This window comes from Tachysurus vachellii, chromosome 26 (assembly GCF_030014155.1).
Source record: "Tachysurus vachellii isolate PV-2020 chromosome 26, HZAU_Pvac_v1, whole genome shotgun sequence".
Lineage (NCBI taxonomy): Eukaryota > Metazoa > Chordata > Actinopteri > Siluriformes > Bagridae > Tachysurus > Tachysurus vachellii.
Genome location: NC_083485.1, coordinates 8,359,165 through 8,377,017, shown reverse-complemented (window position 1 = coordinate 8,377,017; position 17,853 = coordinate 8,359,165). Strand labels below are relative to the sequence as shown.

At 39.6% G+C, this 17,853-nt stretch overlaps 1 protein-coding gene across 12 annotated transcripts; it reads right to left on the bottom strand.

The window, feature by feature from the left end:
- Nucleotides 1–2,581: 2,581 nt before the first annotated feature.
- On the bottom strand, nucleotides 2,582–5,096 carry LOC132840677 (tubulin beta-4B chain). 12 transcript variants are annotated; one of them, XM_060862533.1, is made up of 5 exons: nucleotides 5,019–5,096; nucleotides 4,604–4,712; nucleotides 4,392–4,502; nucleotides 3,035–3,642; nucleotides 2,582–2,689 (listed from the first exon to the last, which is right to left on the bottom strand). In XM_060862533.1, the coding sequence occupies exons 1-5, from the start codon at nucleotides 5,073–5,075 to the stop codon at nucleotides 2,582–2,584; spliced, it is 993 nt and encodes a 330-aa protein (XP_060718516.1). In that variant the 5' UTR covers nucleotides 5,076–5,096. The 12 variants fall into 12 exon arrangements, with proteins under 12 accessions (XP_060718516.1, XP_060718517.1, XP_060718518.1 ...); XM_060862534.1 differs by having other exon boundaries at nucleotides 2,582–2,841; nucleotides 3,289–3,642; XM_060862535.1 differs by having other exon boundaries at nucleotides 2,582–2,822; nucleotides 3,324–3,642.
- Between the last annotated feature and the right edge of the window lie 12,757 nt (nucleotides 5,097–17,853).

Sequence of the window (17,853 nt, the reverse complement as noted above, 5' to 3'; positions counted from 1 at the left end):
GAATAGAACCCCCCCAATAACAGAACCATTGATCATGCATAGAGTTTTTTTTTTGCATATAATAAATGACTAAATGGATAAATAAATAATTAAATAATTAGAGAGAGGGAGAGATAAAAAAAATATGTGGAGATTTAAGACGTGAACTGGTACACGAACACAGGTTCCGGGCATGGTGGAGTCAGGGTTGGAGGAGGGAGTTTAAGTCGCAGCAGCAGCGACGCGCTAGAAAGAGGCTCAATGAATGGGAATTTAAATGGTCGGGTAATATGGATGTCGTAACCGTATTGGTGCACGTTGTGGACAGCTGATTAACAGCTGATGCACGCTTGACGACGTGGCCTGCCAGAACTAACGCGAAGCTTGATTTATCACGGTATTTTCTTTAAGTAATTCTTGCATGTAATATAAATATATTTACATATAAATATATGATTTATTTGTAAGAACACTGATTTAATGTCGCTTAGTTATAAATAGAGGAAATAATGTTCGTGTTACACATTACTAGTGTTTCTATTTTTTCACGCACCAATAGAACACTTTCAATGAACAAAATGTTCTTTGGATTATATTTCATTAAATTTGTATACTCAGTTTTCATTTCTGATTAAACTCAATTCTTATTAATGGATTCAATATTGTAGACTATTTTGAAAACACTCAGGGATTAGAACTAAATTAAAACAACAGCCCGATCTGCTGGATAAAAAATACCTAATGTGCTTACTAAATAATTCTGAAATCATTCTACAAGTTACATACAGTAATACCTCGAGATACGAGTTTAATTCGTTCCGTGACCTTGTTCGTATCTCGTATCCCCATTTAAATTAATTGAAATCCCATTAATCCGTTCCAGCTCGCAAAATTCCACTCCAGTTGTTTTGTTTGTGTTTTGAATATGAAAAATATACAGTACCTGTATTTATAAATGACAAATATTGTATAAAAACATACAGTAATAAAAGAGAATGTTAAAAAAATAAACTGGTTTTACTTTACGGAAGATGCGCACAGAGGTGTTGAGGGAGGAGGAGTTAGGAGGAATTACACTTTCACTTTCGTTCACTTACTCGCTACTGTACACTCTTAATGCTACTTTACACTTAAATGGAACTTAACTTCACTAAAATTAACAAACTTAAATCAAGCATCACATTAGTTCAGGCAGGCCACGTCATCAAGCGTGCATCAGCTGTTAATCAGCTGTCCACGACGCACACCAATCCGGCTACGACATCCATATTACCCGACCATTTAAATTCCCATTCATAGAGCCGCTCTAGCGCTTCGCTGCTGCTGCGATCTAAACTCCCTCCTCCAACCCCGACTCCACCATGCCGGAACCCGTGTTCGTTGTACCAGTTTATGTCATAAATCTCCACATATTTTTCTCTAATTATAATTATGTAATTATTTATTTATCCATTCATTCATTTATTACTTTCAAAAAACGCATAAGCGAGCATATCTAATACTAGGCATGATTAGTGGTTCTGTTATACGGGGTTTCTATTCTATTTTCTAGTCGCTGCTCTCGCAGCTTTGTCCATGCATGCACACGGACAGACGCGTGGATTTTTGCCCAGAACAGAACCATACCACCAACACTAACTGTATGCATATCATCTAATAAATACTCTTTTGACAAAGTGGTCCTGACAGAACTGAAATTCTCTTAACTTAACTGAACTTAATTGCTACAATTTCTGTTTTCTTTACATTAACTTTGCTTAATTTTCACCGCATATCAGATGCGGTGTAGTCGCACAAGTTCAAATTTTTTAACGGATCGAACGCTCAAAGCGGATCCGAAAATTACGGATCCGCAGATGGTCGGCACCTCACGCAGTGCCTTTGCGACTCTCCATAGGAAATGAATGACTTCATGTTTATCGGCCGTCGTTTGTCGTGTGCAGTGGCTTTAGGTGGCTTTAAACGAGCGAGAAGCGGGAAGCTGAGGCAGGGAAACAGAGCACACGTGATTGTTGGGGATCTTTGTTTCGGCGGCGGCGGCTCGGAAGCTCGTATCTCAAAAATTTGCTCGTATCTCAAGGCAAAAATTTGGTCGAATCACAGCTCGTATCTCAAAAAATTCGTATGTCAAAGCACTCGTATCTCGAGGTATCACCGTATTTTAAAAAATTAGTTAGTCCCCAAGTATATACGTTCATCTGCAAACAGATTTGTAATGTGGGAGGCCAAGAAAGGCTGCACAGCATTGTTTGATCAGATATTCATAGTTTTTTTTTTATTCATGTTTTAACATTTTGAACATTTATAATCTTTGAATTCATAAAAAGATACTATTACTGTATTGCTGAGTTATGAATCTATTAGGTTTAAATATTAAAGAAAATTTATTATTTATAAAATTTTAATTGAGAATCATTGTGTACCTATGTGTGAACTTAAAAGACAACTGGACTCTTAACTGCTGAATGATTTAGTTGAAAATACAAATGAGCACAATGAGAGCAAAGTTTCAAAATTTGAAAGTACAAAAGCTCTATGTAGAGCATACAAACTTTTTACATGGAAATTGTGAAATAAGAACATGTGAAAAAATGACAGATCTTTATGACAACTCCTCTTCTGCCTCTTCCTCAAACTCACCCTCTTCTTCAGCTGTAGCATCCTGGTACTGCTGGTACTCAGACACCAGGTCATTCATGTTGCTTTCTGCCTCTGTGAACTCCATCTCATCCATTCCTTCACCTGTGTACCAATGCAGGAAGGCCTTTCTTCTGAACATGGCTGTGAATTGCTCAGACATGCGTTTAAACAGCTCCTGGATGGCTGTGCTGTTGCCAATGAAAGTGGCAGCCATTTTAAGCCCTCTTGGTGGGATGTCGCATACAGCAGTTTTGACATTGTTTGGGATCCACTCTACAAAATAGCTGCTGTTTTTGTTCTGCACATTGAGAATCTGCTCATCGACTTCTTTCATGGACATGCGGCCCCGGAAGACAGCAGCCACAGTCAGATAGCGGCCATGGCGTGGGTCACACGCTGCCATCATATTCTTGGCATCAAACATCTGCTGTGTTAATTCGGGCACAGTGAGTGCACGGTACTGCTGGCTCCCTCTGCTGGTGAGTGGGGCAAAACCAGGCATGAAGAAGTGCAGACGAGGAAAGGGCACCATATTGACAGCCAGTTTTCGCAGGTCAGCATTAAGCTGTCCAGGAAAACGGAGGCAGGTTGTCACACCGCTCATGGTGGCTGATACAAGGTGGTTAAGATCACCATAAGTAGGAGTTGTGAGCTTTAAAGTACGGAAACAAATGTCATAAAGTGCTTCATTGTCAATGCAATATGTCTCATCAGTGTTTTCCACCAGTTGGTGTACAGACAAAGTGGCATTGTAGGGCTCCACCACAGTGTCTGAGACTTTAGGAGATGGCACAACACTGAAAGTGTTCATAATGCGGTCAGGATACTCCTCACGGATCTTACTGATGAGCAGCGTGCCCATGCCTGATCCGGTGCCGCCACCCAAGGAATGAGTGAGCTGAAAGCCCTGTAGGCAGTCACAGCTTTCAGCCTCCTTACGCACAACATCCAGCACGGAGTCTACCAGCTCAGCACCTTCGGTATAATGGCCTTTGGCCCAATTGTTTCCAGCCCCACTCTGACCTGTGGAAAGCAGGACAATAAGGCTAAAATATGGCTTAATTGTTCCCCAGTTATTATTATTTATTTATTTGTTTGTTTGTTTGTTTATTTATTTATTTATTCATTTATCTATCTATCTATCTGTCTATCTATCTATCTATCTATCTATCTATCTATCTATCTATTTATTATTATTATTATTATTATTATTATTATTATTATTATTATTATTATTTTTACAGATGAACAGGAGAGATTAACATCCTTAGAAAAACTTTACCAATTTATGGATTTACTCACTTGAGGTCCTACATCTTGGTTGCTCAAAAATCCAGTGAGTAATACCAAATCTCTCAATTATTTTTGGAATCAAATATTTGCATTGCTGCATATGACCCCAGGTTTCCAAAAAGGGGCAATATGTATTCTGCCACAATATTAAATTACTGTGATGAAGGATTTAAATTCAATATGTAATAGATTGAACTCAATTCAAAGTGAAACAGCATAGAAGTGTGGGTATGAAAATTTTTTAGCATTTATTAGAATTTGACAGGCTTACACACACCTACATGTCAGAACCATGAAATTGGGGGGGTGGTAGCGGAAGACAACACCACCCCATTTTAGTTGTAATTTCATTATTAGTTCAATTTTGCAAAAGGTGACAAAGGGTTAGACAAAGAAAAAAGGTTTAGCTTTCATTTTTGACTAAATCTTTAAGATTTAAGACTTATATACATCTATAAAATATTTTAAATTTCACCCACCAAAGACAAAGTTGTCTGGTCTGAAAACTTGGCCAAAAGGACCAGATCTTACAGAGTCCATGGTCCCTGGCTCCAGGTCCACAAGAACAGCCCGCGGAACATACTTTCCACCTGTGGCACCACAGTATATATTTTCATTATGGTCATTTAAGGTGACAATTAAACCATAAACTAATATGACAAATTGTGAGGCTATGAATAGCCGGATTTACCAGTGGCTTCATTGAAATACACGTTAATGCGCTCGAGCTGCATTTCGCTGTCACCGTGGTAAGTGCCAGTTGGGTCGATTCCGTGCTCATCACTGATCACCTCCCAAAACTAAAATTGCATCAAATTAGATCAGTCTTACTCTCCATTTACTTAACTTTGTAACTTTATCAAGCTAGACTCAGCAGTTATTTTCACCCTAATCATGCATAGCTTAAAGCAAGGTAAAAATAATTTAAACAATTAGCATTGTTGAGCCATGAATAAATCAACAAACAAACAAATAAATAGCAAATAAATGTTGAGAAATGTAGCTTAGATAAATAATATATGGGTAACGATTACTGTTACATCCGTTGTTGCTAGGTAAATTAACCAACATGCAAGACTGTAACAATTGTGTAATATTCAACTTACTTTTGCACCAATTTGATTCCCACACTGACCAGCCTGAAGATGAACAATCTCTCTCATTTTGAAAAGCGTTTAATCAACAGAAATCATGAAGGCAAACTGTCTAAAACACACTGTCTCTTGTGAAGACCACCAAAATTCATGACTCTTTCATAGACTACACATTACTAGTCAGAATCAGAATCAGAATCAGAAAGAGCTTTATTGCCATGTATGCTTGTGCATACAGAGAATTTGTTTTTGTGTCATACGCTTCGAGTACACAGACAATAAAAATTAGATGAGAATAAATAAATACACATATATAAGTACAAATAGACAACAAAAAAAAAACAAATTAATGAAAAAATAAATTAATTGTGTTTATAGTTGTGCTATAGATGGTAGAATGGAATAGAATAGAATAGAATGAGATTCAGGGATGTACTAGGATGGAGGTGGTAATAAATAAATGGATGATTATTGCATGTTGTTATTGAGTAATGAGGGAACCATTTAACTGTTCATGAAGTAGATTGCCTGGGGGAAGTATCTGTTCTTGTGCCTGGTTGTGCTGGTATTTGGGGCCCTGTAGCAACAGTGAGATGGTAAAAGTTTTAAAAGTGGATGATTTGGATGTAAGGGATCCAGAGTGATTTTCCTCACTTTGGATATATAAATTTCTTGAAGGGTGGGCAGGGGAACACCAATAATCCTTTCATCAGTCGTTCTCTGTAGTGTGATGGAATTTGTTTAAGAACCTGTTTGTGAAGTTCTGACCTTCTGTGTGCAGGACTAGAAGTTGTTTGTGACTATTAATTGTTATTACCAGAGATTGTTTGTATAAAATATTCATTCATTCATTCATTCATTCACTACCGCTTATCCGAACTTCTCGGGTCACGGGGAGCCTATGTCTATCTCAGGCGTCATTGGGCATCAAGGCAGGATACACCCTGGATGGAGTGCCAACCCATCGTATAAAATATTAGACGAGTTGGCTCATAAACAACACTGGACAGACCTTGGTATGGATATGATTATTCTGATCAGGAGATGAGGATAACTTGAGAATGTTTTCCTTCCTTCAGTTTGCTGTGTTTGACACATGCTGTTAAAATATCAATGTAAAGAATGCTTAAGGCCCTTCGTTTCACAGGCTACACAAGGAGCGTTGGGACCCTGAATATGGGTAATATAAGTGAGTGCATCTACTGCTTGTGATATTATCTAATGGTATGTTTCCTGTTTCTACAAAACACTGTGTGTAATTTAATTTAGGAGGAGGCTAAATTACAACATTACAACATTACAACATGCTAAATTGCAACAAATGTGTTAACTTTTGTTTGATTTACCTTGAGTGTTCGTTTCAACACACGCATTAGAGTCTGTAGACACATAGTGGGATTAGTTAAATTAGTCCTCCCAGCACCTCTATGCACCACAGGGAGACTGGTGAATTTATCACCAGACTTAAATGTGTACCATTCGGGATTCCATAAGCACTCTTACCTCTCATGGGATTATTGTGTGTTTGCTTGCAGTCGTGGGGACCTTCGTACACACATAACAAGACTCATCATTCAGGCAGTGTAGTTGTCAAATTGCCAATAAGTGTTTTCAAACACGTCTCTGTGAGCTCTACTAAAAGTGGGACTTTCTGGAGTCTTTTCTGATTTCTCTTCTATTAACAGGCAATCATAAGGATGCCAACGGTCCCTAGGACTCAAGGGTGATAGTCAACGAGGGTCCTCATCTTAACAGGAGCTTCTAACTCGTCTATGTTGATTGTCTTTTGGAGTCAGATCTTTGTGTGTGTGCTTGTGCGTATATAACAGACTGGGTGTTGTAGTCAGTATGTAATACTGTATAGCCGTCTGTTGTCATGAATGTATGTCACATTTACCTCTTTCACTTAGTTTATTTATTTCATTCACATTTGTGTTAACATTTGTGTGTGCTCCTATCGGTGTTACTAATTTCAGATGAAGCTGCTTCTTCTCAGTGTCAGCAAGCTGTGTTATATCGGGGGTCTGCCAAACAGTATCTCAAAATGGCTTAAATTTGCTCTCCCCTTAATTCTTGTCTCATGTACAATAACACGATAGACCTGTTTCATCACAGCATTTGGCCAATTTGTTCTTTATTGTTCTATTTTCTCGTTCTACTGCCCCTCTGCTAGCAGGGTGGTATGCACAGTGTTTTCTAAGATATATGCCTTAGTACTCTCCCACCCGTTAAAGTGCTTAGTTTACAAAGGGAGTCCCATTGTCACTTCTTATTTTGTCATGGATTCCCAACGAAGGATAATTTCAGACAGGAGTGCTTTAGCTACTGCACTTGCATCCAGTATTTTTTCCTTTCACTGGGTGTCAATTCAATAAAATCCATCTGTAGGTGTTCAAAGGGTCACTGTGGCAGAGGGTGAGCGCTCTGGGGAGAGAATTGTTTGTTGCGCACACTATGCATTTCTCACAAAATTTCTGGGAATAGTTAGCAAAGCCCTTAGTGTGTCAGTATCTGGAGACACTGTTGTATGGAAACAATTTCTTTGGCAAGCATGGTTTGTCATTGGGGCCATACCAAACCCCATCTCTTACCACACCTGCTGCTTTTCTCCATGTGGGTCTTTCCTCCACTGTAGATTGTGACTGAAGATCTTTAAGATCAGCTGTGGGAGTACATATTTTCAACATACACAAAGTTTCGTCATTCACAGAAAGTTTCTGTGTGGCTGTTTTTACTGCTGCATCTGCTTGGGCATTACCCTGTGAAATGGGATCATTCCCAGTATGTGCTTCACATTTATATATGGCAATAAATTTTGGTAGTAGGATTGCATCCAGGAGTTCAGAAAGCAGGCCATTGTGCGTGATCGCTTTACTGGCTGCTTGTGAAGAGAGATGCTGGGGATTCAATTTAATTATTTCATGTTGTGTAACTACTGTATACCCTACGCAGTTGCGGCCTGTTTTCTGATCTCTCAAGATTTGGATTCTGCAATGACGTCTCCTGCAAATCAGACCTAGGACTGCAAATTTCATTTACAACTGCCACACAATTGTGTGGTTCTCCATCCACTTCTGTGGGGAGAAGAGTTACAACTGTTTGCACAAAAAATTTATTTGGATCTGGAATCCCCAATTTTGGGGTGGTTTGTAGAGCCATTTTTAAATATACAAAGGCTTTTTTTGCCTCTGGTATCCAAGTAACTGCACTGTGGGCCTGTAGGCCCTTCCCCTGAGCGATTGCGCTCAAGGACACCTCGAGGACTGCATAGTTCGTTATGAAGGTCCTACAATAGGAACATATACCTAAAAATTACATCACTTGTTTTTTGTGTTAGGCTTTGGAATGTTGTGTATGGCTGCAACTCTGTTCTGCTCAATAGTTTTGCATTGTTCTGACATCAGATGTCCCAAGAATTTCACATCTAGTTGTACAAACTGCAGTTTTGATAAGCTTGCTTTGTGACCTTCCTTCGCTAGATGACAAAGTAACACAACAGTGTCTTTTTTTGCATTTGTGTCTATTCAATTCAATTCAATTTATTTGTATAGCGCTTTTAACAATTTCCCATTGTCTCAAAGCAGCTTTACAGAAGTATGGAAACAGAAGAAAGAGAAAAGGAAATACATATAATGAGAAGAATAAAAAATAAGAATAAAAATAAATAAGTGAATATATCCAAGTTTTAAAATTTATTTTAAAAAGATTAACTTAAAATACTATATATATATCCCTATCCCTATGAGCAAGCTGGAGATGACTGCAGCAAGGAAAATACTCCCTAAGATGATATGAGGAAGAAACCTTGAGAGAAACCAGGCTCAGAAGGGAACCCATCCTAATTTGGGTGACACTCTACAGTAGATAGTCTAAATGTAAATAATGTCCTCCCTACAACAGTTTACAATAGTGCAACCGAGAGCTCATGAGGAACCAATGGTTCATCACAAACTAGAAGCTCAGGACAGACCTGATTGCTGATAAAGACCAGACCATATAGCTGCCTGATACAATATTCTCAATCTCATGAGACACTGGCCTACCAAATCAAATCAAATTAAAAAATTTTCACATACATTTCTCATGTCAAATACAAAGACATGCAGTGAAATGCTTTATGTTTTTGCATATTCCAGGTTATTATGAGTCTGTGGTCAGAGCGCAGGGTCAGCCATAGTAGGGCCCCCTGGAGCAGGTGAGGTTAAGGGCCTTGCTCAAGGCCCAACCTTCTGATCAGTAACCCGAAGCCTTAACTGCTGAACCATCAAGTCCTCCATGCAGATCCTCCCTAGCAAGGTGAAAACCGGGGGATGAGACTCTAGCTAGTGGTAGAACATCAGGATTGATGAAGTCGCTCCGTAAGAAGAGACTATCGGGCTAGGAACTCAGAATACTGGGAGCTCCGGAGTTGCATATATAGTTTGACAGAGAGAGAGGAAAACTGTTAGGTATGACTGTAATCAGGTTATGGACAATGTAAATTATGTGCAAAGTGCAGACAGGGACTCCGGCAAGACTAACTATGACAGCATAACTAAAAGGCTAGAGCCAGAAGGCCTGACAGACATGAGTAAAGCGATGTAAATCGTCCCAAATTCTATAGTCCGCAAACCTGAGCGATTTGCGAGGGTGGTAAGCAGACAGCAACCAGACATCCCAGTTCACCAAAAACTCTATGCCCATGAACCCTCCAGATCTGATCCTTTACCTGAGAAAAGCAATTCATAAAAAGCTAGACCAAACAAATGTGTTTTTAACCTGGACTTAAATACTGAGACCTGACTGAGTCCCGAATAGAAGTCTGTTCCATAACTGTGGGGCTCTGTGAGAAAAAGCTCTTTCCCCAGCTGTAGTCTTTTGTACTTGAGGTACTACCAAATAGCCTACACCTTTTGATCAAAGTAGGCGTGACAGATCATAAAAAAACAAAAGATCTCTCAGGTACCGTGGCATGAGACCGTTAAGTGCTTTATAGGTTAATAATAGTATTTTATAATCAATGCAAAACCTGACTGGAAGCCAATGCAATGAGTATACGATAGGGGTAATATGTTCAACAAATGCATGAACTAGTGTTTCTGCATCATGTAATGACATCACATTTCTTATCTTAGCAATATTTCTGAGATAAAAGAAGGCTACCCGTGTGGTATTATTTATGTGAGGTTCAATTAAGGTCTTTTACTGCTGCACATGATGTAATAGAATGACCATCCAGTGTTACTCTGTATTAAACAAGCTTACTTCTGGCTGCCTGTGGACCTAGTAAAAGCACTTCTGTCTTGTCAGAGTTAAGCAGGAGGAAGTTAGTAAGCATCCACTGTGTAATGTCCTTCACACAATCGTCAATCATATTAAGCTAATGACTCACATTTGACTTAGCTGAAACATATAGCTGCGTGTCATCAGCGTAACAGTGGAAGCCAATACCATGATGTCAAATGATTGCACCAAGGGGCAGCATATGTAGGGAGAAAAGCATTGGGCCTAAAACAGAACCTTGCGGAACACTACCGAACATTACCTTAGTTTGTTTAGAGTGGTCACCATTTAGGTCTACGGACTGATATTGATCTGTCAAATAAGACCAGAACCGGGAGAGAGCTGTCCCTTTAACACCAACAACATGTTCTAGTCTATCAAGTAGTATAGAATGGTCAATGTTATCAAAAGTTTCACTAAGATCAAGTAATACTAGCAAAGAGACACAACCCTGATCAGAGGCCAGTAACAGGTAATTTACGACTTTAACCAGTGCTGTCTCTGTGCTGATCAAAAACAAAAATATTATCTACAGCATATTCTATCAGTTTGTTTGGTATAATGGTCTAAATTTTATGCATGATGTTATCAATTTTTCCATTACTGCAACAAATTTTTGACAGTGTTTTTATTCCTAGTTAATTTTGCTACAATATTAAATAAAAATTTAGGATTATTTTTATCTTCAATAAGGCTAGAGAAATACACTGATCTAGCAGCACTATGAGATTTTTTTGTAGCTATGAAGGCTTTCCTTCCATGCTAATTGAAATACTGATAATTTAGTTTGACGTTCTAATTTCCTAGAAGATTGTTTTAATGTTTGTGTTGTCGTTGTACCATGGTGCGAGATTTTTCTCTCTAATTACTTTCCTTTTAATGGAGCTGACCCTGACTCTAAATAGTCAGTCACATGATCAAGTTCTCTCAGGACAGATGGCGATCCAAATATGGATGATATTTCTGTAAGACTCTTGGTAAATCTCTCTGCAGTAGTGGATGTAAATGTATGTTTAACACGGTGATGTGGCAAGTATCGCGTCCCAAGCGCAATTTAAATGAAATGAGATAGTGGTCAGAGATAGATTCTGATTGAGCCACTGTGACTATATTTTCTATATTTATTCCGAGGGTTAAAAGGAGATCAAGAGTGTGACCTCCATAATGAGTGAGTCCTATAACATTCTGGTTAACCCCCACTGAATCTAAGATTGAAACAACTGCTGTCCTCTAACTTATCAAAATGAGTATTAAAGTCTCCAACAATTACTACTTTATCTAAAGAAACAACTAGGTTTGAAATTAAATCTGCAAATTCATGGAGGAATTCAGAATATGGTCCCGGAGGTCTGTAAATAACAATAAGAGGGTCTGACTCAGTAGACTTATTTTTTGTGGCTAAATATATGTTAGTATAAAGTATTTTGAACAAGTTAAATATGTGTCTATATTCTTGCTTGACATCAAGCTTATCATTGTGAATAACTGCGACACCTCCTCCCCTGCCTGTTAGGCTTGGCTGATGTATATAACTATAACCGGTTGTACAAGCTTCGTTTAATGCAACAAACTCGACTGGTTTGATCCATGTTTCTGTTAAACACAGAACACTAAACTTCTGATCAGTAATCATTGTATTAGCCATAAGCTTTAGATGCAAGAGATCTTATTTTTAAGATAAATCCCTCACATCACAATATTATTCATGTCCATGTGCACTTTGACTGGTGATGTGCACAGAGCTTCCTGGGTACGCAGATCTGGGTAGAGCCAAGGTCTCACTGTGTAGTCAGGACGTGGTGCTAGTTGGACATACGCTGGTGTTGGTTGTGGCTGTGTTGCAGCCACCTCCAGACATGGTCAGGATCGTTTAAAAATGACTTAAGACACTTGAGACTTTGTGAGCCTTGAGCTTTATTATGTATGTTTTGTGAAGATAATCACTTAGATTGTGGTTTTACCTTTTTCCTCTACCTTTTTTCCCTGCTTCTGATTTCCACATATTAAAGGCTGTATGGTTTACCATTACTCTGTTTTCTTGTCTTCCTGTCATTATCTTTTTCTGTTTGCACTAATTTCAACAATGTTGCAACAATTTACACACTATCACCACTTATGACACAGACTCAGGACTATAATTAGTTCTCATAAAATTGATATGCACTTATTGGGTTTGATTTTAGATTAACTGTTGCCCATGACTCTTTCAGTGTAATATTGGCAGTCTCTGTGTCAGAAAGCCTGTTTTACTTCTCTTTTACTTTTTATTTCCTGTTGGCCTTTTTTTTTCTTTTTTTCTTCCCTGAACTTGTCAGCCCTGAGCAGCAGGTTTTTTATCTAAACCTTGCAAACAAGATACCTAACGTACTTAATCCCAGATCCCCACGCACTAGCTGCCTATCCAGGTTCCTAACTATAATTATACAACCATTATTCTAATATTTTTTTTTAATTCAAATTTGATAAAATCTAATTATTGTAAGTAATGGTCGAGGTGGCTCACAGTGAATTCAGAAGTCCTCTCTCACTCTGAGCCAATCGTGTGGTTGAGATGAAGTTAACAGCCTCCTGCCAACGCCAGCTTCTTGTAAAAGCATGGGAAAGACTAAAAAGGTTCACAATTTATTGTGTGCCACTTCACAGCAGGATGGAGAGGATGGGCCCCGACCATTCGTTACATTGATATTTTAAAAGCATGATTCAAACACACCAAACTGTAGAAAGGAAAACATCCTCCTTCCTACCAAGGTGAGATTTTCTGATCAGGAGACGATCAGGCTTTACACATCTAGCAAACTGTAGAAAACATCCTCAATCATTTCCTAGATGTATAACGCCTGATTGTCTCCTGATCAGAAAATCTTACCCTTACCAAGGTCTGCCTAGAGTTATTTATGAACCAACCAGGTTCATTCTGACCCTGTAATATTATATACAAACAATCTCTGGCAATAATAATAGTCACAACCAACTTCTTGTCCTGCACACAGTAGGTCAGATCTTCACAAACAGCTTCTTAGTAAAAAATTCCATCACACTACAGAGAATGGCCCGGACTGCTGAAAGGATTATTGATGTTCCCCTGCCCACCATTCAAGAACTGTATACTGTATATCCAGAGTGAGGTAAATGGCTCAGAAAATCACTCTGGATCCCTCACTTCCAAGTCATCCACTTTTTGAACTTTTACCATCTGGCCAGTGCTAAAGAGACTCGAATCCCAGCACAACCAGGCACAAGAACGGTTTCTTTCACCAGCCAATATACTTCATGTACAGTTAAATGTTCCCCCATCATGCAATAACAATGTGTAATAATCTTACATTGATTTGTTACCACCTCCATCCTAGTATATCCCTGCATCTCATTGCATTCTATTTCATTCAATCATCTATAGCACACCTGTGTGTACATACAATTTATTTTTACAATTTTTTTGTCCATTTGTATTTACATATTTGTATTTACATTTGTATTTTTTTTTTATTCTCATCTTATATTTATTGTCTGTCTGTTGTTGTCTCTTTGTACTGGAAGCGTATGACACAAACAAATTCCTGGGCAATAAAGCTCTTACTGATTATGATCCTGACTAGTCATGTGTAGTTTGTGAATGAGTCGTTAATTTTTCTGGTGCTTATGAGGTACACTTTGCCTTTGTAGCATGTCTGGAATGGACACCTTCACCCACTAGGACCACACAATCACTCAGCTATGAGATCTGGCACTCAAACGGGGTAGCAGCTCCTCCCACTCTGATACACACAGAGTTGTTTACAGGGAGGTCCGCAGAGTGCATGCGTCCACCAGCCTCATGCAGTGAAACTGAGGCCAATGCATATGGCACGATGAGAAACCCCAGATGTGCCCCGCTGATGGCACTCCCTTCCCAAACAAGTACTCAAAGAAAAGTTCCTCTACATTTTAAGATATATAAAGAAAAATGATAAAAACTAAATTTTGTCAAGTTCATCACTTCATCTTGAATGCACACGTGCAAAATGTAACATTAATATAAAAAATGAATTTGAGAAAAGAAAAAACTTGAATACAGAAATATATAAATAAGAGAAAATGAAAACTCAAAACAAAAATCTAGTCAAGGTATTTATACCAGTTACATCCCCCTGAACCACCTGAACAGGGATAATACACACTGGACTCAGACCAACTGTTAGTCTGTTGCACAAAATTCCAAATATGTTTCCTACTCACAGGGAAAGTAAGAACAGCAGGTTGATCAGGCCTACTGCAATCACCTGCAAAGGTTGCCTTAAACAACATTCATTTGTAGATGAAACTTCATCTTGGATCCAAAACAACAGTGTACTGAATAACAGTGACTCAAATGCACACATAATTCTCACAAAAAAAAAAAGATACTCTAACAATGCATTCTTATTGTAATAGAGATCTTATAACCCCACCAGCTGGACTCAGGGTTTTTGATGGACTGGGTCATATTTCTCAATCAACCTGTTGGCAGGTTTCACTATCCTGCCCACTCTGGTCCTAAATCCAGCCATTTCTTGGACTGTAGTTGGTTCACCAATACCAACAGGATTATCATCATGGATAACCTCAGAAGACATGCTGTTAGACCTTCAGTTTCTGGAGCCTCAGAATTATTGTCTCTCTCTATAGAGTCATCCTTTGATGCTGAAGGGTCTTTCCCCAACACACCAGAGATTGTGTCCACTGACACAACACTACTACGCAAACTCTGCTGAGGGCTCTCAATTGCAGCACATTCTTCCACCCAACTGGCAACCTGGTCGGATACACTGGGCTCAATCTCGGGAGCACATACATTCATCAGAGACGCTTTCACGCCCATAGACACTGACGGTGGTTCAACCAGCACAGCACTACCCACAGAAACAGAAGAACTGGCTGGGAGCCTTCCCCACACAAGGTGCTCTTGAGGTAGAAGTGTGACAGTTTGAGCGAGCTTAGCGGTACCGATGACAGTCGCGATGCTACTACCCTCCCATCTGTCATGCCCAGATAACATACTCAAGAACCGCTGAATCTCTGATTCTCCTGCAGAATTTGGCTGACTCATGACATGCCAATAACTTTGGCTAAGAATGTATTTGATGACTTTAGTACTGACAATTAACTGATCCTTTTGTCCTGGTACAAGTGAGTGGTCATATTTCTGCTGCTGACCAACTTTATGGAGATGCAGATTTCACCTGACCAAGGGATCCCTGTTCTTAAGTGGCCAGCAAACTCGCCTGACATTAACCCCATAGAAAATCTATGGGGTATTGTGAAATGGAAGATGCGATATGCCAGACCCAACAATGCAGAAGTGCTGAAGGCCACTATCAGAGCAACCTGGGCTCTCATAACACCTGAGCAGTGCCACAGACTGATCGACTCCATGCCACGCCGCATTGCTGCAGTAATTCAGGCAAAAGGAGCCCCAACTAAGTATTGAGTGCTGTACCTGCTCATGTAACAAGGTTAAAATTGTTTTATTTCATAAGATTTTCCTGTTAATACGCATTGGGTACAGTTCTACAATTGTTTAAAACAGTGTTTATAAAAATAAATGTCTTTTTGTCTGTCTTTTTTTTTGCTCCTTCTTTTCCGTCTTTCTCCTGAACGAAAGAGTGTTACTGATGTGTGAGCTGAGGCTGCCGTGAAGGCCTGTCTATATAAAAATACATTCTCTATGCAGACCCAATCCAGCGACCTCCTGTCTTTCTTCACTCATTCCAAACACAACGCAGACCACAGAAGCATACGGTTACACTGGTGACGTGACCCGTTCGATTGTTCAGCGGCTGCCGAACTCCCGGGATTGCTGCACGGAGATCAGAGGACGGCGGATTTCACCACTTTTCCGCTTCATCAAGGGGGCGCGCGGACTGCTGCACGGAGATTCGACAACGTCGGACTTCACTGCTTTTCTGCGTCGTCGAGGTGACGCACGTACTGTTGCAGAGAGTAGAAGACGTAGGACTATTAAGGAATATTAAGACATATAAGCAAACTTTGATTTGATTTGGTAGCGTCTTACATGCTTTAAGTAATTGCTCGATTTATTAGAGATATAAAATCAGAAGTGTTGAATCGGTTATTCAGCTGTGGAAGCAAGTTTTATTTTTTTTTTCCTTTATTTTTTTTTATGGAGTATGGTAATTAATGATGCACTCTAACAACCATAACAGTTATTTTGGTGGCTATCATTTGGGGAGAGGCAGAGGGGTTTTGCCATTTAGTGGTTCGTGTACTCCTGGGAAAACGAATAGCATTGATTCTGATGTTAACAGAGTACAGTTTTCTACCCCAGTGTCTCATGATATACCACCACTTGAAATGAATTTATCAGAATCTGCTGTAGCACTATCTAGTGAACAGGTAAAACAACTGAGCTCTGATATCAGTCAGTCGATTAAAGCCAGCTTGTTTCCTAACAGTCAGCTACCTACCTCCACCTTGTGTCATGACTGTCAGAGATGCTCATTTGTGAATCAGTGTGGTACCACCATCATTGATGCTTCAAAGATGAATCTTGTACTGAAGAGTGGTAAAGAACCACCATACTTTCGTGGTGACGGCTCAGATAAGTGTTCAGTCTTTGAATGGGAGGATTTGATGAGAGCTTACCTTGAAAAAGGGAATTATTCTGATCAAGAGCGCATTGATGAAATCATAAACAAATTAATGGGCCGTGCAAGGGATGTTATTCAGATATGGTTGCGCAACAGCGCCTCAGTTTTTAGGGCTGGTCATGTAGATGTGGTGTTCCGTATCCTCAAGCAGCATTTCAGGGGTGTTATATCCACAGGTCTTCCCCTGGCTGACTTTTACGCTACCAAGCCATATCATAATGAAGGCCCTTTTGATTATTGGATCAGATTAAACAAAGCTGCTGATTTAGCTGAGCAACATCTTAAAAGTGAGGGCAGAACATTGCAAAATCGGGACATGGAGCTTGCAGTTATGTTCATACGTAATTGTCCCGATAAAGGTCTCTCCATGATGTTTTTGAGCAAACCACAGCGTGAGTGGACAGCTGCAGAGGTATAGGATCGTTTGGATGAGTTTGTGAGAGACCACAAAGTATATGAGTGTCAGTTCTCACAACAAACAGCTAGTGTTGCCAGTACTGATGTGGGGGGTACACCACCTTGTAAAACTCAAGTTGTTAGAGCTCCAGGGAGTGCAGTTGAGCCTGATCATGCAACATGTGAAAGTAACACAATGGATAGGATACTAACTGTGCTGGAGAAAGCTTTAACATGTAACACACAGTCCTCCAAAGCAGTCATGCATCGCAAACAGAATGTTAAGAGAACACAGGTGTGTAAAGTCTGTCAGAGTAGTGACCACAGCACGGTTGATCACTGTAGATTGCACAAATTGTGTTTCACATGCTACCTTCCTGGACATACACGTGACAGGCGTGAGATGGCTACATCACAGGTTAGGGCAAACAGCTCGACTGCTGCTGTCGACGGTCACAGTCAAAGGCCCCCTCAGGGAAACTGTTGAGCCTCCATCTGGAGGAGGGTGATGGTAGGCACATGAGTTCAACCTCCTTTGATACTGATGACATTGAGTCTGTATA